Genomic DNA, 19,727 nt, shown 5'->3' with positions numbered 1-19,727 from the left:
AATTATTTAAAACCCACATAAATGGTAGTGAACTAAAGAACTGTTAAACTCTTAGTTATTTTCCAACATGTTTGTAAAGGACTCCGAAAAGAGATGACTGAAATATTTTTGTGGTTACAGTTTTGATCCTGATTTTCAAAGTCTGAGGTGACAGGTATAAATTAATCCCTTTACATGGGAAGAAATACAGCCTTTTCAGATACACCTAGCAGCAATACGCATCATTTATTTTAACCACTTGATCTGAAGCATGAAAGCATCCTTTTCTCACAGGTAACTGCTATTCCTCTGATCGCATTAGAAACTGATCTCAACCTAAGAAATAAATATCCTGTAATATAGTCTGCCATTTTTATCACTTATCACTTCTGAAAATAAAGGGCATAGGGAAAGACAGATGTGATGTAAGGCAAAGCTGAACTAAATTTCTGAAGGCCTATTTAAAATAACTGTACTCTGGCTAATCTAAAAATCCTCAAAACTTCCACTCTGACAGTTTCAGCACATAAAGTTCTTACTGTCCCAGGAGAGGTTATTGCTGATGAAGCCAGCAGGAGGCTTGTTTACAGTTTCACTAGGAGAAGGATTGAGCTCTACCTCCGTATGTTTATAAACAGAAATGCATGCATACACTTTCAGATTTAGTGACTGTAACAATGAGCAATTATATGCATTACTTCCATGGTATAAGGGTTCTGCTGTTTACATTTTGAAAAGAGTGGAGTATTTATTTTCTGGCATTGTTCCTCTTTTCACTAGAATTAAAATACCTTTCATGAAGTATACTGAAAGTAAAAAGCATCAACTACCTATGTGAGCTCTTTTCAGAGGAGAAAATAAGCTTTGGCAGAATACAGAAACAGTGTGAAATACAAAAGTGAAAATTCAACTCAGAGGTCCAAATCTAGACAGAAAGAGCATTCACTTTGCTCGAATGTTTACAAGTCAGAATTTGTTCCCATAACACAAGCTTACCCTCTGAGATCTCTGCTTTGCAGAGAGATGTGAACAGATCTGCAGAGAGCCTCACTGAAGTTAAAAGAACCCCAGCAGGACTTGAAAGATCTTACAAGACTTTGATTTCACATTTAGCAGAGGAGATACAGAAATGTGTGAAAAGGAAACGGGCACAACAGCGAAGGATGACATCTCTAGGACAGTCTGTGTTAACAGGGACACAAAACCTGAGAAGCACAGGTAAGTCATGGGAAGAGAGAGCTGGGAAACCCAGCTGGCTGCAGTAAGACCAAGGGAACTCAGGATAAGTCTGTGAGAGTTGGTAAGGCTCTTGATATGACCAGAGAAGACAGATATCAACATACTGTAGAGAAGGCTTTATTAAAAAAGAAAAAGGAATGTAAATTAACAAAACTAGCAGAGGTTTAGAAGACAGGCTTTAAAGAACAGGTTTTTGCGATCAGTAACAGGAGCAGCATGTATAAAGGGATTCTTTTTTCTCATCCTTTGCTCCTGGTGCTTTCAGGAGTGACATTTCCTGTAACCAGAAGTGCCTTGAAAAAAAAAAGAAAAAAAGGAAAAGAAACAACAAAGTGGCTAACGGGGCCGTAATTAAACGGCCGTCACAGGCAGCGGGACTTGACAGAAAACGCCACACGGTGAGCACTAGAACTCAGCCACCTCTGCTGAGGGGCCCTGCAGCCGAACCGCGCTCCGCCGCGGGGCCTGCCCTGCCACCCACCTCCGCCGAGCTCGGGCACCGTCAGGTCCCGCTCCCGGCTGTCCATCTTCTTCAGGTACTGGTAGACCAAGTTTTCCTTCTCCTGGGAAGTGTCAGCGTCCAGCAGGGCGTACTCCAGTTGGGTCTGGGCGGGCAGGAGCCCCGCCAGCCCCTCCGCCGCCATGACAGCTCCCGGGCGAGCCCAGACCGGTCGCTGTTTACCAGCCTGCTGTTTCACCGCCGCACATTCGGCACGCCCCTCAAAGCCAGCGACGAAAGTTGTAATTAATAATAATAATAACAATAATAAAACCTAAGCACAAACGAGCAATATCTCGTTTATTAAAGTGGGACCTTCTCATTCATGGCGTGTTCTTACATAGCTTTGATGTTCACAGAAGCACATTCGTGAAGAGAATCCCCAGCGGTGATTCTAGACTAGCAGATTCCACACAGCCCGCTTTTCCGGCACTGCTCCTTTTTTTATTTGTAAGTGGAATAGATATGAAGACCGAGAATATCGCGACAAATTCCAAGCAAGGCAGCAATAATTTAAACTGTGGGATTTTTTTTTTTTAGGGGGATGATATTATGAAATATCTGGAAGGCTGAGCGACAGCACCCGTGACGAAGCTGCGGAAGCGAATGTGTTGCTGCGGCGGGAAGGGCTGAGGAAGTGCGGCCGCCCGCGATCCCGGTAGCGGCGGGAAGCTGAGGGAGGCGGCAGCTGCCCTAGATACCCACGGGAGACTCCGGGCAGGCGGCAGCCGCCCGAGGTGGGACCTCAGCGCAGGAGGAGAGCGCGGCCCGACCGGCAGCCAGTGTTGGCCTTCTCCGTCCTGTGACTCCCGACAGCGATCCCGCAGCTGAACGCTTCGTCGTTTTCGTTTAAAACACCCCTCTTCGGGGCAGCGAGGTGGCAGTCAGGGCGCGGGTCTGGAGGGGCTTCTCCTTCCTAGGGCCGGGCCTGGCTGGGCGCTTACGGGGGGACGCTGAGGAAAATGGCTCACCCTGCGAGTCGTGCTGTATCTTGTTTAAGCTTCTGTTTAAAAGGAGTAATTTCAAGTACTCAAAGAGACGCTCATTAAATGATTTTTTAGGATTCACCATGCTTCAGTCCCATCACGGACTGTTGTGTGGTTTGTTGCATTTTCAAAATGAATTTAGGTGCTTTTGTGCTTTTGTTCAGACAGTGAAGAGGGGACAGAAGAGAAATCATAGTAGAGGGAATGGTACATTTGTGAACTGTTGCTTAAAAGAAAGGAAAATAATTCCTGCGTTGCCATGTCTGACGATACCTCATTGGAAGTGGACATTTGGGAGTACAAATCCATTAGGAAGGAAAAGCATCAGAGTAATGCAGAAAGCATCTCTACACCTGTGCAGACAGTAAGTGATGGCAAGTGCAGGCCAAAAAGGAAGAGAAATAGAAAAAGAAAAAAGACTGTAGAAAAAGCTGATACCCTTCAGAAAACCGAGCAGGTATCAAGGTCAAAAGAGGATGCAGATCCATGTAAAGATGAGAGTAGTGTGCACTCCCAGGAAAGCACGAGCAGCCTCACAGACCAGAGCTCACAAAACACAAAGCCCGTTTATGATGGATACTGCCCAAGCTGCCAGATGCCTTTTTCTTTGCTATTGGTCCAGACACCTCGATGGCATGTTGCTGAGTGTTTGGATACTCCAGGATCCAATGAAAAAGGTATGCACAGAGTAAGAAAAAAGCTTCAGGGAAAAGTTAAAAGGCTTCTCACGTAATGTTGCTATAAAACTTGGGTTTGCATATTTAATTCAAAGTCTGAGAGGGTCGTTGGTATGGTTTTTAGAATGTTGTTATTGATCATTTATCAGTACTGTTTTTGAATGAGATTCTCTGTTGTTTGTGAAGAACATGGAAGTCAGACATGAATATCTCACATAACCTAATCTCTGTAGTGACAAAGATTTATGGTTGTTCAGCAAGCTCAGGTTTTAATATTTATTGAAGAAGTTGAAGGTGCATACCATTTAAATTACTAAGTCAGTGTCAGCAAAACCCCTCCTTCAGTTAAGAGGGTTCTACTTCTGCCTGTGAATTTCTTTCTTCTTAGGTATAAATCTTACTGTTCTGTATCTGTGTTGCTGTATAATTTGTCCAGTTGTGTATGGATGGTTAGAAGCTGAAATCTGCCTGTTACGCTAATTTACTGGTCTGTTTACAAGTATATTACTGAAATATAGTGATCCAGTATATTTTAGAAATTTTGTACAGAATTATACATGATCATTCCTGTATCATATGGCAACAGAATTTTGTTTTGAGTTCTGTTCCAAGAGGAATAAGACTGATGTATTCCAGTTGCTAGTTTCCTCTGGGGAAATACCAGGTCCAAACAGATCCAGGTATCCAGTTTATGTGTAGATGAGGCCCTCAGTGATATGATTTAGTAGTGGTGTTGGTAGTCTCTGGGGTAAATGGTTGGAGTTAATGATCTTAAAGGTCTTTTCCAACCTGGTTGATTTATATGATTCTATGTTCTTAGCAAACCTTGTAGCTTTTGAAACAGCATCCAGCCTGGAAACTTGAGTAAAGGCTCTTTTAGGTAACAGAATCACCTTGCTTTTTGTATCTTTGTAAGTTTCATTGAAGTTTCTTCTTCAAGAATGGAGAGAACTTAAATTCACTTCAGTGTGAGTACTTTAATCCTGATTTTGGCAGCAGTTTAAGATGAGGCAGATGGTTAACACCTCTTTTCCATCTCTTACTCCCATAATTAACAGACAAAAAATCCCTCTAATTGATTGACATACCTTAAAACCCTCTCACAATAGGCCAGCAAACTCTCAACAAAAAAGGCCTAGGGAATAGCCACAGATATTTTGCTGAATACTTTTTTCACTGAAGTAAAACTATGAGCTTTTTTTTTTTTTCTTTAATATGTGACCCAGCAGGCAATTTGAAATTGAATTTCAGGCTGACTCAGAACCAAGATTTGGTTTATTTTGAAACATGTCTACTGGCCTTTTCTGGTGCTGCTGCTCTGAGCTCATTGCTTTCATGTGAGACAGTTCAAAACTAGAAGCTATATGATTACCATTAGCACAATATTGAAACAGGGTTAGGTATTCATGTTGTTAGAGGGCTGTATCAATTCAGGCGTAGTGCTGTATTAGCAGCAGCTGTTTGGTTTTAGGTTGGAAGCATTCTGCTTTCTAGCCAGCTCAGGGCAGGAGGTCATACTTTTCTTACTTGTGCATTCTGTTTTCCTATAGCTGCATTTATAAGAAACAGCTTTAAAATAGTCTCATGTGTGATTTTTATTTTAAAAATTATGCCAACTATATTTGCAAAGATACTAAAATTGCTTCTCTGCTTAACTCTTTTCGTAGAGTGTCCTGATGGTTTACTGTGCAATTCCACCATTCCATCTCACTACAAGCGTTACAGCCATTTTCTACTTGCAGCAAGCAGGGCTGGAGATTATCTTGTAAACTCTTTGTCAAACAGTTTGGAGAGGAAGATGACATGTTCTGCTGCTCCAAAGCTCAGCTGCTCCCCAGGTCAAGTAGAACAAATCTCACAGAGTGAGAAACCATCCAAGAACATAAAAAATACCCCAAATGATGACTGTATGTTGAGGGTTCAGAGTTCACCACAAGTGAAGTCTCTAAATTTAATCAGTGAAAGTACTTCCTCTTTTGCACGTGTTCAGACGCCTCAAGAGCCATTTCAGCATACAGAGACAACAGATAATAGTTGTGATTTTGAATTTTATGACTTTGTATCTGCTCAGGAAAGTGGAATAGAAGATCTGTGTAGTGAGAAGGATACAAGTCAGCTCACTTTACTGCAATCAAAAGCAGACTTCAGTGAATGTGAAATTTCTTATTCTCCACTGAGCACTTTTGAGGAAAGTGAAGAGGAAACTCAGGAAGAGAAGGTGAAAATATCACAAAAGAAATTATTTGGAGACTGTAACTCTGAAGATGAAGACTGTAATTCTATGATGTTTAAAACATTTGATGGACTTCTTTTACAGCAGAAGCCTCAGTATGAGCATGACAAACCAAGACATTCCGTAATTAAAAGCAAACACTGTGAGGAAGTAAAGCCATTGGACCATCTAGATCACGGTATAAAAACTGTTTCTCAGAGTCAAAAGAACAAGAAGTTTTGTAATTCAACATGTGTAGATAATCAGCATCAGCAAGAGGCACTAGCCAGTGGCTCCTCTTCTCCTTTTAACTGGGTGGAGGCTGAAGAGCCTGAATTGATTTCCTCTGCTGCTAAATCAGGTGATACAGAGTCAGAAGATACTGGTGCTTGTGCTTTAGATTCTTCATACCTGAGTTTTACTGAAACATCACTACTGGTAGCCAGAGAAGGTGCTAGGTCTCTTCTGACTCAGAAGAGTAATTCTTTGAGGGAGTCAAGTAACATTTTAACTAACGAAGATAAAATGCCTTCCAATGCAGTTGGAAAAACAGCTTGCCAGGAGAGTTTGCAGTCAGTAGTGGATAAAGAAGGAAACTTTAATACAGCTGCTGTGTGCTTTCCCAGCCCCAACTCTAAAACAGCAACATCTCTTTCTTTAGCAAGTACGAATGCCAAATCCAGTCCTGCCAAAGGACTCAAACAAATGGACATTGGTGTTTTTTTTGGGTTAAAACCCAAAGTGAAAGAGGAAAGCAAAGAAGAAACATGTTTGAGTGAGGGAAAGCGAATATCAATTTCAGTAACTCCCAATGGAAAGAGGCCCAGACAGGCAAAAAGGAAAGCTGAAGGGTCTGTGGAAGATGTAGAAACAGTTACTGGAAGTTCAACAAAAGATGGAGCCTTTGCAGGTGTAAGTTCTGGTGGCCAAAAAAGGTGGAATAAAAAGCTTAAAGTATTATCTACTGCAGGTGAAGGAACAAGAAAAAAGCACTGCCCTTTCTACAAGAAGATTCCAGGTGAGAGAGAACTGTTTGTTTTTGTAGAGGTTAATTTTGGCTTGAGTGTTGGGTTGGTTTTTTTTCTAAATTTAGACTTCCATATTCTACACTCTTCATAGCCATTTAGATTGCAGCTCATAATGAACTTTCTTTCCTCCATCTGAATTAATAAAATCTGGCATAGGTGCAGATCTCCAGAAGCAATGGCTGAAAACAGTGAAATAATTATCTCACCAAAATGAGTTCAAGGACTGACTTCTGAATGTTTTTGCCACAGCAAAAAGCAGTTTTGAAAGATGGATCTACTTTCTTAAATAATTTTGAATATATCCCTTGTTAATATTCACTCCTAATGCCTGAATTTAATCTTTTGCATTGCTTCAGTTGTTCCTGAAAACAGGGCTGTCAATAGCAATTATTTCCCTACAGTAACTTCAGAGAATTGAGTTCAATTTTGTATTTGAAATTCAGTAGTATTAGAAATATGATTTACTACAACTGTGAAAGCAAAGAAATGAAAACCAAGCAGATGAGTTTAGTTAAGGAAACAGAGAAGAATTTATCAGAATCTCCTCAAGCAGTTACATAAATTACATGCTGATGGATCAGTGGCTTAAAGAGCTTCAAATCCTCACAGTTCAGTTTACCACCAAAGGATTGTCTTAGTCGTAGGGAGATACTTTAGGAAGCCAAACAGAAATATATTAGTGATCCGAAGTGCAAAGCTGCTTCTTGAAAACTGATATGCAAGTCTTTGTGGGGCTTCACCGGTATCGTGGCTTCTATGGGCTTAGAGAATTTTCCATATATAATAACTGAGGTTTTGAGTCTGGTACCTTGCAAACACTTGGGCATATTTTGGTTTGTGGTTTTTAATTAGCAGGCTGCTATGTTGTTTTTGGAGTTGCAAATCCATGAAGCTCTAACCTCGAGTAAGTAGAGCTTTTGCTAGCTGTAGAAGATCTAGAAAAATTATCTTACATAAAATGAAAAAATATTAGAGTGCCGCCAGATGAATTAGTTCTATGTGCTATTTGGTGGGCTTAAGAAGGTGTGAAAGGACCATCTGTCAGTATGTTTGCATTCGAAACAAATATATTTGCAGATAAAAGGTCTGTCTTCTATCCAGCTCTCTTTATGCAGCATCTTTATACAAACAACCTCACTGAAAGCGTACAATGGCAAATCAGTCACGTTTCATCTCAGCAGATAGATTGGAAGCCCTCACATTGCCTGTTTCATAATTACATTGGTCGATGGGAAAACTGAACATGAGCCACTTCAGTGTGTGCTCTTAGCCCAGAAACCAACAGTGTCCTGGGCTGCATCAAACGAAGCATGACCAGCAGGTCAAAGGAGGTGATCCTGCCCTTCTGTTCCCGTGACATCCCACTCGGAATACTGTGTGTACTTCTCGTCTCCTCAGCGTAAGAAGGACATGGAGCTGTTGGAGCAAGTCCAGAGGAGGGCCACAAGGATAATCAGGGGGCTGAAGCACCTCCTGTATGAAGACAGGCTGAGAAAGTTGGGGCTGTTCAGCCTGGAGAAGAGAAGCTGCATGAAGACCTCATAGCAGCCTTCCAGTATCTGAAGGGGGGCTGTAGGGATGCTGGGGATGGACTCTTCATTAGGGACTGTAGTGATAGGAGAAGGGGTGATGGGTTAAAACATAAACAGGGATTGTTTTAGATTGATTTAGATTGGATATAAGGAGGGAGTTCTTTACTGCAAGGGTGGTGAGGCACTGGATTGGGTTGTCCAAGGAAGTTGTGAATGCTCCATCCCTGGCAGTGTTCAAGGCCAGTTTGGACACAGCCTTAGGTGACATGGTCTAGGATGAGGTGTCCCTGCCCATGGCAGGGGGGTTGGAAATAGATGATGTTAGGTTCTTTCCAGCCCAAATCATTCTATGATTCTACATGCTAGCACGTTTTAAGAGGATTATTAAATGTAGAGTAATTGAATGATTGCAGTTTGATTGCAAAATGTATTTTGTTAAGATGCAGTTACCTGTTTTATTTTGTGTGAAGTTATTGGTATTAGATTTTAATCTACATGAACTTTCAGAAATACCAGTAGAATGCAGGTAAATATGTTTCATTTGCCTCAGCAGTTGCCATCTGTGTAGTGTGCCAGCTGAACAACAGGTATTTGGGAGGCTTGTGAAAGTCTGTGTGTGAACACTTTGTTAAATTTTTATTTAGTCAGTGAAAATCTTTTTTGTGACTGACTCATACACAAGCCATGCTCATGCTTAAACGGTTCCTTTAACTATGTGCAGAGTAGCTGTGTTACCTTTTCATTTGGAAGGAAGAGAAAAAAGGAACATCTAGTTAGAAACTAGTTCTGAACTGTGCAAGTTTGCTGACTGGCTTCACTTCTCTTTTTGCTTTAGGAACTGGTTTTACAGTTGATGCCTTCCAGTATGGAGAAATTGAAGGCTGCACAGCTTATTTCCTTACTCATTTTCACTCCGATCACTACTGTGGGCTAACAAAAAACTTCATGTTTCCAATCTACTGTAACAAGGTAAGATTGTCCAAGATTACTGGGTATTATGAAATCCCTATGCAACTATAAGCACTTTTATACTGGTGAAAGTAAACAGATCAGAGGTTCCTGTGTGTCCTGTGCTTCAGGCTGCTGAATGGCCAAGACTGCTGTTAGCTGGCATATGTCCAACCAGTTCTACTGTTAACATGGTAGGGCACCTTGCCTCATCAGCCTATCCAGAACATGCATCAAAAAACTGTTTCTGATTTACTTTGGAAGTCTCCTGGAATGCCTGTGTTCTGTGTTGCCCTTCCAGTAGGTGTTGGGGTGACTGCAGTCCTCTGCAATAAGATCTAGGGCCTGTGATGTGGAAACTTCCATTGTTCAAAGAAGGCTTTACCCAGCCCCTCTTTTTGACTTGCAGTCTATAACAGATGTTATTCCCCCTTGTTTGCCTCCTTTCTGATTCCAGTCCATAACCTGTTGGTGGGCTTTTAAAAGTTTGATTTTTTTAAGACAAGCTTTCTTTCAGTTTGCTTTTTGAGAGGTGAAATGCTGCTGAAAGGCTTGATTATACCCAGGATCTCATAGTTTCTCATAGTTTCTCTGTAAGCCAAACAGTCTGACTTTGAGAGCTTTTGTTTCTAAAATAAACAAAGGCTTTTTTTAGATTTTGTTCCTATTCCATATTAAATCCTTTCCCTGTTGCAGATAACTGGCAATCTGGTGAAGAGCAAACTTCGAGTCAAAGAGGAGTATGTCCACATACTGCCAATGGACACGGAATGTATAGTAGATGGGATCAAAGTGATGCTGCTCGATGCCAATCAGTATGTATTATTTCATTTATTGTGCAATATTTGTATGTATACAATATTAAAGAGCTGTACAGACAGTTTATATTTTTAGGATTTTTAGGGTTTAGGGGATTTGGAAAAATAAGGGTGAAAATACTTCACATTCCTGAGTTGACTTAGTAACATGCATTTTCACTTCAGAAATGAATTAGGCATGGAAAAGCCTAAATTTCTTGCAAGTAATTAGCTTCTGAAAGAGGTGAACTTTGAAGGAGGATAGGCTTTTTTTGATCATTTTAGTTTAACTTCATTTTGTTTGCTTGTAATGAGTACCTAGTATTAACCACACATAACTCCATAACCGTTATGTTTGTTGAGAGGTTGAATGATTTTTCTAGTGGTCTGCACACTTTAATTTTTGGTCTCTACTTGGCAGCATCCTACATTTGATTATCAGATACGTTAGGTTCCTGTATCTTCAACTGAATATAGTGAAATCCTCAGCAAAAGAAAAACAAGGTACTTTGGAATCCCAGGAGAGACAAAACCTAACCAATATTTTGAAAACTGAACTTTAAAAATAAACGTGTTTAAATCTTGAGCAAAATTTCTCCTGGATTTGGTGATAAAGGGTGAGATTTTTGTCCATTATGCTGGTAATGTGTGGTTCAGTAGCACCAGACTTAACAGCCCTGTGCTGCCTCTTGGTACCTTATTTGCCTATGGGTTAGGGGAAGAGTCCTTTCCCTAAAGTATATTATTGTCACACAGGACTGCATCATGGCTGTTTTGAATATTGCTTATTGTATGACTTGTTTATAGTTAAGAGAGATAAGATTCCATGAAGTCCTTTGAAAACTGTTTCTGGGAAGGGAGGAAGCCTTGTTGCTTATGTAATTTGGACACTTATTTTTCCTGTTTGTGTCTCTGATCCTCTGCTTCAATTTAAAAGGCATATAAGCCTTAGGTACGAAGTTCAGCTTCTTGGAGAGGTCACCAGTTCTGTCATTTGAGCTCTGATTCATGCCATTTTTTTGAGATTTCATATATCCTTTAAAGATGATTCATGTCCAGAATAGTCCCACTCTGGTTTTCCAGTCTGAGCTCTTGCCCTTCAGACAGCTTTGGCAAGAAATTGCAAAAAAGTGCACTGTGACCAGTAACAAAATTGCATTTATAACCAGGGAATTCTGGATGGTGGATAGTGTTTAAAATCTGCAGATAGAATTTAAAAGGAAATGGTTTGGTAAGTCCTGCAGGACTGAAGATGTATATGCAACAATACAGTTCTCTTTCTCCTGAATAAGAATGCTGTTTGCCCCTTGAATCAAGTATAGAACCTCAGGTGTTACAACAGAGGCTGCATCTTTGTTGTACTTAGAAGACAGAGGATCCCAAGAGAGCAGTTAATGCTTGATTACTGTTGGTGTGATTTTTCCTTTTTTCCATCTCAGCTGAGAACTCAAGCCCAGCTTATCTATGGCCATAAGAGTAACTTCAAAATTCCTTTAGAAACCAGAAACTTCTAGTTAAATTAGGCTGCATAGTAGGTGTAATTTAAAACGCTGTTTTGCACAGCTTCCTGCTAGTGAACATAGTGTGGTATATCTCTTATGGTGGTTTATCAGTCTAGAGAACTAACACAATTTGTATGGGGTTTTTTGTCTGTTACAGTTGTCCAGGTTCAACAATGATCTTTTTCTGCCTACCCAGTGGGACTGTTATTCTGCACACAGGAGACTTCAGGGCAGATCCATCTATGGAGCGCTATCCTGCTTTGAGTGGTCAGCAGGTTCACACCCTTTACCTTGATACCACGTAAGTTGTGTTGAATTCCTAGGTTTTTTTTTTTCAATATAACCCTCTTTTCAATTTAGTAAGACTTTGTATGAACCAAATAAATATAAGTGTAAATGACTGACATAACTGTTTTAACATTTGTTAGGCTCTATTTAGTGCTGAATAAAATGAGGGTTTTATTTAAAGTCCGTGTATGTCTAGCTTGTTCATCTGTTATGCTGTTATATGAGAGAATAGAAGTGGGTAGTAGAAAAGATGTTAAAGCATTTACTGAAACAACATTGAGTGGTATAAATTCTGGGTGGCAAAACTCAGAGCTGAACATTTCGTGTATGAAATAAGAGGTTCATGGAACACTGTTTTTATGTGGATTCAACTCCATTGTGAAAAAGAGTGTGGGGGAATTCAAAGAGTGAAAGAATGCCAAATGATTCAGTCAGTTGTCCAAGTTTTCATTAGACCTTTCTCTGACTCATATATATAAAATTGTTTTTCTGTGCATGGTGACTAAAGCCCAGCTGCAGACTTTCATTTCAGCTCCATATGTTTCTGCCAATGAATAATGCCTTATGGTATGGTTTGTGTACATGACAAAAAATAGGAATGAGGATGTAATTAGTAAGTGATACAAATAATCTAACTTGAAAGAGCACTTGGTATTTATAGAGAAAAAACTGCAGAACTGAGTGTCAGTGGCAGACAAGTGAATAGTTACAGAGAAAAGACTGATACACTCAATGTGGATTTTATTGCAGCAATTTCATCTGAACTCCTCAGTTTCTAATAAATAGATTGCATGTAGACTGAAATGCTGTAGAAGGTAACATCTTTCTCATTACTTTGTTACTGTATGCATGCTGTTTTGAGAGCCTTCTTGGTGAATTCACATCCTTTATTTTGTGTAATGAAGTGGTGTTTCTTGTTTCCATGCTCCAGATATTGTAGTCCCGAATACACTTTTCCTTCTCAACAAGAGGTTATCCAGTTTGCTGTTAATACTGCCTTTGAGACAGTGACTTTAAACCCACGTACTCTAGTTGTCTGTGGCACCTATTCCATTGGAAAAGAAAAAGTTTTTTTAGGTATGTAAAAAAGTGTACTGGATCCAAAAACTAAATATCCAAACGTTAAAAGGTATTTTCTTGAAGATATAAAGGGTCTTTTAGTCGTGATGTTCAGGTATTGTGTGAAGACATTAAATATATTTAATAATCCTACTGCTAGTATTTTAGTTTTCTAATCAGTAAGTTTTAGCTTTCTGAAAGAAATCTTTCTGCCATGTTTACAACCCCCCTTGAATATACCCAAGGCCAGTCTGGAACTTACTTGATTGTGAAGAGAAAACTCCTAATGGAAATGAAATAATAATAATAAAAAAAACCCAGAAAACCAGGTCTTTATGACACTTCTGTTGTTAATAATTTCATGTAGTCAAGGAAAAGCAAAAGGATGTAATTATTCTTAAACTTCTATTTTGGTAAGTTTTTCCTTCCAGTTTTCTATTATATATTTTTCTGTTTATTTAGAGTCATCAATTTTAATGAAAAACATTTTAACAAAGCATTCCCCAAACCAAAGCACATATTTTCTGATATAATGAAAAACTTGTGTGCTATGCTTCACTTGGTTACAGCATTACAGAATCATAGAATCATAGAATGGTTTGGGTTGGAAAAGACCTTAAGATCATCTGGTTCCAACTCGCCTGCCATGAGCAGGGATGCCTCACCCTAGACCTTTCCACCTAAGGCTCTGTCCAACCTGGCCTTGAACACTCCCAGGGATGGAGCATTCACAGCTTCCTTGGACAGCCCATTCCAGTGCCTCACCATCCTCACAGTAAAGCACTTCTTCCCTATATCTAACGTGAACTTCCCCTGTTTTAGTTTAAACCCATCACCCCGTATCCTGTCACTACAGTCCCTAATGAAGAGTCCCTCTCCAGCATCTGTGTATACTCAAGAGCAGGCAGGTATTTTTCGGTAGTAAAAGTGATCCAGTGATCCAAGCAAAAAAGTTAACTCTTGCAATTTTCTTTATCTGATTTCTTCCCAATTAATCTCAAAGCAATTGCTGAAGTTCTGGGCACAAAAGCAAGCATGTCCCGTGACAAGTACAAAACACTGCAGTGCTTAGAGTCAGCAACTGTGAATTCCCTCATCACTGTGAACTGGGATGGAACTTTGCTTCATATCCTTCCCATGATGCAAATCAATTTTAAGGTAAGTTCAGAACATATACTCTGTGGATTATCCTTGTGGTTAATCTTATTCTTGGTTCCTCTCAACCAGTGTTGTTTGGTGCTTCACAACCTCTTGTCAGATTGTATTTATTTAGCAGAGTTTTGACATGTAGCAATACATTGAAAATGAAATACAATTAAACATTAATAACTGTCTCCAAACATGATGCACAGAAAGTGTAATTTCACTTCAATGAGGTGCTTGTACAAGATAAGACGAGAGTTGTTCAAAGGCTTGCTCTTTGTGGGCCTTTTTGAAGTAGATTTATGTAATGACTGCAGGATCTGTCCTATTAGCAATTAATATGTTGTGACATGGAGTCCCTGTTTTCAGCCTGTCTTTTACCTGGCATGTAGGAAAAGACTAAAAGGATTTTCTGCCTGTCAGGCTCTGTTTCAAGGCATCCTCTGAACATGGCCACCTTTGTCTGGTGTTCGGTAAAGGAATAAGGTTGATCATGTTCTTCTCAGTTCAATTTCCATGTATTTATAATCATATTTTCATCTTCTAAAAGAATAATTCTTCTTATCCTAGAATGATAGAATGCTTTGGGTTGGAAAGGATCTTAATGTCATCTATTTCCAACCCCCTGCCATGGGCAGGGACGCCTCTCACTAGACCATGTCAGCCAAGGCTCTGTCCAACCTGGCCTTGAACACTGCTAGGGATGGAGCATTTACCACTTCTTTATGCAGCCTGTTCCAGTGCCTCACCACCCTCACTGTGAAGAACTTCTTTCCTTACAGGAAAGAATTTCTTCCTTTTTCTTCTAAAAGAGTAATTCTCTGTCCTTCTGTGCTGAGAGTTCACATGGGACTAAGGATACTTGAAAATCAGTATAAACTTGCACATAAACAAATGCACACGTTGAGTGAGTTGAAGGACACTTCATATAAACACACATGCTTTAGCTTTTTCCACACACAGTCTTCTCTGATATTTGTGGCAAAAGCAAGTAAATCAGTTTATTTTAAGACATTGTTTCATGTAAGTTGACTTCAAATGCACATTTCAGTTGAGATTTGAGACACTGACTTTTTGGTGAGATTTTTTTGTGGGACTTTCTTTCCACAAAAGTAAGTAGTTAGGAAAGGTGACTAATTCTTGGGGGGAAAGAGTTTTTCTATAAAGACTGCAAAATACAGAATGGCATTAAGGCAAAGCAGGAGGCTGGAGATTAAAGGTAACCTGGAAGAAAAACAATGGTTGCTTACACCTTATGGACTTGGATTAATTTTCCTGCTTTGTTTCAGGCCTGCTGTGCCATCTCAAGCAAATCCTTCAGAGCAAGATGGTATTTAGCTGCAGGACCAGTCAATGTCAGAGCTGACCTAAAAAGGAGAAAAAGAGGCTTTATGATTTGGATGGGAGCTGCAGGAGATGGAACTTAATATCTTAATGTTTTAACATTGTTCTATAATCTTTTCCATGGTGGGGCAGAAAATGAGTAATGGCAACGTGTATGGATTTATTTTTAACTTGTTGTGTTGTCTTAAACAGTAATATATTTGAGTTTCTTCTGCAGATTTTGGGGTTGTTACGTGATTCTGCTGTCACGTGTCCTACCATGTATGGTTTACTCACATAGCTGGGCTTTTATGCAGAGGGTGTGGTTATATTATGAGGATGTCTGGACAACCTGGCTTCTCAGAGGCAGTTGTATCATGCGGGGTCTTACCTCTGAGAACAGGAGGTTCTAAACAAACCTAGGGCGTGCTGGAAGTGATACCTGGACCACAGAAAGGACCAGGAAAGATTAAAAGGCACAGTCATCTAGTGGACAATGTGGAGAATGTTAAATGCTTGAAGATGAGTTTCTATCTTATTTCTACTCAGCATCAGTAAATAGGAATGCAGAAAAGGCAATATTTTCAAGAATGTATCATCTGATCTCTTGCAGTCTCATTCTAGTTAAAGAATGACGAATGATATCATCCTCTTTGTACAGATTATGTAATTTTGGGTGCCAGTTCTATGGAACTGACTGAATTACAGTGGGTGTTTTTTCTTGGCTTGAATTACTGGGAAAGGCAGAATTTTTTAGTGATCCTCATTACTAAATGCCAATAGCTTCGTTATCCTCTGGGTCTCTTCTACCTCTTCTGTTTTATTTGATCCCGTAGTCCTCCTCAGAACCACAATTTACTTCTTAATTTGGGCTAATTTCCTGTCTCTGTAGATTTGCAGCTGAAGCTACAAATCCATTAAATCCTTATGGGAAGATTCTCAGTCAAAAGCTTAGATTCAGTCCTTATTTAGTAAACTGAGTACATCTGTGATCCTGTAGAATGCAAATAGCCAACCCTCATGGTATATTATATTATCCCCCAGAAGCCACAGTTTTATGCTCTGTTTTTCTTTGTCATGCTCTTTACTAATGGAAAAAAACCCCAAACTTGTCTGTGCTTCATGTTTGACAGTTCTAATAACTATGAACATGATTGTACCAGCATTGAGGTGAGGTTTTCAGAGCTGCCTGTGATTGAAATGCACAATAAATTATTAATGACATTGAAATTGCATCCTTAACATATATGTTGCACACTCAATTTATAGCAAAATGTGAAAGCAGATCAGCATTGATTAATATAATAATCATAGTATTTGAAGTGCTGTATTTAGATTTCATTAGAGCAAGGGGAGCAAATACTTCAATTATTACCTGAAGTTATGTTAATCCTTCAAAAATGAAGTGTGAAGGAGAATTTGACTGCTGCAGTTACATCTGTCATCTAGTGAGGGCTGAACATTTTCAGTGTATTGAGAGTCATGGCAGCCAGCCACAATTCCTGCTGCTGAATGAAACGCATTGTGGTTGGGTCTTTTGTGGTTTATGTGCCTGGTTTGGTGGATTCTGTATGTTGCTACTGGATGTTGTACTGAAGGTGCCATCAAATGTGGCACTGTTACAGGCAGCTTTCTGCTTCCCTGCTTAAGTTTTCAAGTGTCTGGCAGGTCAGTGACATGGTTTAGGGGTAGTCTTTGACAGTGCTGGGGTAATGGTTGGACTTGATGACCTTAAAGGTCTTTTCCAACCTAGTTGGTTCTATGATTCTATGACTCTTATCACAGCCTACCTATCCCCGCCTTTTGTTAACCAGTCTTTATTTTGTATTCCTCTTCTGACTGCTGATATAAAGTTTATGATTTTGAGTTCTATAATCTTGTAGAGCTTTCAGATGGAGTCTGTGCCTTTAAGGTTTTGTACAGGACACATGCAACTGATTTTCTCTTTTTATAATAATACTGAAATAATACTGTTTGAAATAATACTGACCTCACTTTATCCAGGAATAAGACTGCACATTCCTTGTGCTTCTCTTTTCATCCTTTTCCAATCCTAGCTTAACATTGAAGGCTAACTTAACCAATTTGGAAACTTTATAAAGTCCACTTTTTTTTTTAGAGGTAGTTTTGTTCTTATGCTGAATGGAGATGTGGTAAAACATGGTTGAGTGCTCAGAGCCATGCACTGTATTCAACTAATACACAGCTTGCTGTGATTTTTTTGGGTAGCTTAATTAACTCTGAGCACTTCTGGGCATAAGCAGATGTCAAGATCTCTGTGGCACTTTGTAACTAGATGGTTCTGCACTGAAACAGACTTTCACCATCTTTTATCACCACTCAGCTGCCAGAGTGTTGACTTCCAGTTGAGAGGAAGAAATGGATTAGTTGGGTAGCACGATCTGTAAGAGGATGTGATTATGCCTTACGTATTCTGATCTGTAATATGTGGCTGTTAACATGGGCTTATTCGGATGAAGCAATTGAGATCCTAAGGTACAAGGTGCTCTGCAGATGTAAACATTTATCACTAGTAATTCCAAAGTAGATGATACTTATGTTAAAAGAAGAAAATAAAGTTTAGTCTGAAGTCTCTCCATCATGAAATTTCCAACCTTTATACTAAAGAGCTATTTAATGGCATTCAGTTTATGCTGTGTTCTGTTCACAGGGCTTGCAAGATCACTTGAGTAAGTTTTCTGAGAATTTTGATCACATTCTGGCTTTCAAACCTACTGGATGGACCTACTCTGATTCATGCCTTTCTCTGGTGGATATCAAACCTCAGACAAGAGGAAACATCACCATATACGGTATAAGTGTGGTAAAGATTAACTTTGTGTGGCTGCTTTTTGTATTTTTATTCTGGAAGCTCCAACTGTTCTTTGTAATCAATGCTTTTTCTGATAACTCTTTAGGAAACCAAACAGATGGTCTCTCCAGGAGAGAGCCATAAATGGAGTAATAGAGAATGCAGTAAATGTAGCTTTTTACATATATTTTGCTCCTGTCCTCCTCATGCAGATAGAAGCTTTTATCTGGCATAGGTAGAGACTTTCAGGGCTAAAGCCTTGGTCTGGCTGATGCTGGTGGCAGTGCAGTTCCAGAGCCAAGATTTCATTCTATACCTTGCTCAGCTTCCTCTCAGATCACCCACCTCTCGGTGGGTGGAGTTAAATGACAGTCATTTAACTAAGTGCATTTGATGTCACTCAGTTTGCACTGATAAACAACTCAGTAACTTAATGCAAGGTAGATTGTCCAGAAGGAAAATCTGGGGTTTCATTTTACTTTAGCTATAAATCTCAAATAGGAATTAAAATATATATATATATATATTATCTAAAGTATTTCTTAGCTGGAAGTCTTGCCAACAGTATTCTGGCAAGGAGCTAAGCAGACTGACGGATTGCTGTGATATGTTTCATTTCAGGGATTCCTTACAGTGAGCACAGCAGTTACCTGGAAATGAAGCGATTTGTGCAATGGCTGAAGCCACAGAAAATCATCCCCACTGTAAATGTTGGTGACTGGAAAGCAAGAAGCTTGATGCAGAAGCATTTTAGAGACTGGATGGTTGAGGATAGTGGGCATGAATAGATATTAAGGAAGAATGTGTATTTCAGAGGAGGTGGGCTGGAGTGGGAGCTGTGAGTTCCTGTGTGTTTTATTTAACTCTTTTTTCCATGGAGCTTTCTTTAGGAAGGATGAAGCTGCCATTCTCCTGAGAAAGCTGAATTTGCATTAAAAAAAAAAGGCACTTTGCTTCTTCATGTACTTACTACTTATTTTTAATATAACTTCATAACTTTTTTACAACTACATTTTTCAGGTTAGTTTTATCTTACTCTCTTCTCCCAGTTCTTCATTTTCCTCATATTTTGGAGATGTTCCGATGCAAATACTGGGGAAGAAACCACCTACAGGTTAATCATTCCTGGAAAGGTGTGACTGTAATAAATAAGGCTATATTAAGCTTACGCCACATGCTGTCAGTTCAGGCTTCAGAGAAGCTGGTTTCATGAGGCAGAACTAGCTATTGCAATTCAAATCTTGTAAACAGAGTGTACCCTGTGAAAGGACTGGCTCAGCTTTTGCAGCGTATGTACTTCAGAGAAAGCTTTTTATAAAAAGATACTGGTACCTACTCAAGATTTTGTGATCTTATTTAATAAAGAACTCCCATGAAGCTTGTGTGTTCTTTCTGAACGAAGTGCATTTCTTTTCATTTGCTACTCTTGACGAACCTGTCCTGTAGTATCTTTGCTGGATGTACTGTATGTGTTGCTCTTGCATCCTGGTAGTACTAGTTCTCAGCACGTGCTCCAGGCACAGAAGAGGTTCTTCTCTGTGTAAGTGCCAGTGGTGCATTTGGGTTTGCAGGGCTGTATACACAGGTTTGTTCCTTGCATTCTAAAGAAACAAGAAAGGTAAATACCAATGTGGCAGCAGAAAGGTAAGCTCCATTTTGTATTATTTTTCTCCTGAATCCTGCCAGATAATCAATGCAACTCT

The 19,727-nt window shown here is 39.6% G+C and overlaps 2 protein-coding genes across 4 annotated transcripts in view; one reads left to right on the top strand and one right to left on the bottom strand.

Moving 5' to 3' along the window:
* The window catches only part of NHLRC2 (NHL repeat containing 2), a 30,571-nt gene extending 28,606 nt beyond the window's left edge, over nt 1-1,965 (bottom strand). The window contains exon 1 of one of the 2 annotated variants that reach the window (XM_061372745.1): nt 1,700-1,965. In XM_061372745.1, the coding sequence (XP_061228729.1) occupies nt 1,700-1,862 (163 nt within the window). In that variant the 5' untranslated portion in view covers nt 1,863-1,965. The remainder of the gene's footprint in view (nt 1-1,699) is intronic. The other variant, XM_061372744.1, reaches the window with a different exon arrangement.
* Nucleotides 1,966-2,889: 924 nt separating this feature from the next.
* DCLRE1A (DNA cross-link repair 1A) lies at nt 2,890-19,413 on the top strand. Of its 2 annotated transcripts, none has more exons than XM_061372741.1 (9): nt 2,890-3,380; nt 5,048-6,610; nt 8,988-9,121; nt 9,797-9,915; nt 11,557-11,700; nt 12,619-12,764; nt 13,750-13,904; nt 17,884-18,025; nt 18,646-19,413. In XM_061372741.1, the coding sequence occupies exons 1-9, from the start codon at nt 2,963-2,965 to the stop codon at nt 18,810-18,812; spliced, it is 2,988 nt and encodes a 995-aa protein (XP_061228725.1). In that variant the 5' UTR covers nt 2,890-2,962; the 3' UTR covers nt 18,813-19,413. The 2 variants fall into 2 exon arrangements, with proteins under 2 accessions (XP_061228725.1, XP_061228726.1); XM_061372742.1 differs by having other exon boundaries at nt 17,884-18,036; nt 18,646-18,830.
* Nucleotides 19,414-19,727: the final 314 nt, after the last annotated feature.

This window comes from Neopsephotus bourkii, unplaced genomic scaffold, assembly GCF_033783945.1.
Source record: "Neopsephotus bourkii isolate Nb327-2 ecotype Australia unplaced genomic scaffold, CSIRO-AGI_Nbou_v1 NB_1615, whole genome shotgun sequence".
Taxonomy (NCBI): Eukaryota; Metazoa; Chordata; class Aves; order Psittaciformes; family Psittacidae; genus Neopsephotus; species Neopsephotus bourkii.
Note: the sequence above shows the minus strand (reverse complement) of the source record. Positions and strands in the feature narration are given on the sequence as shown.

Coding starts and splice junctions, on each gene's coding strand:
- DCLRE1A (XM_061372741.1), top strand. CDS start 2,963: ATGTCTGACGATACCTCATTGGAAGTGGACATTTGGGAGTACAAATCC. Junction 13,905..17,883: donor TGATGCAAATCAATTTTAAG/GTAAGTTCAGAA, acceptor TTCTGTTCACAG/GGCTTGCAAGATCACTTGAG. Junction 18,026..18,645: donor AGGAAACATCACCATATACG/GTATAAGTGTGG, acceptor GTTTCATTTCAG/GGATTCCTTACAGTGAGCAC.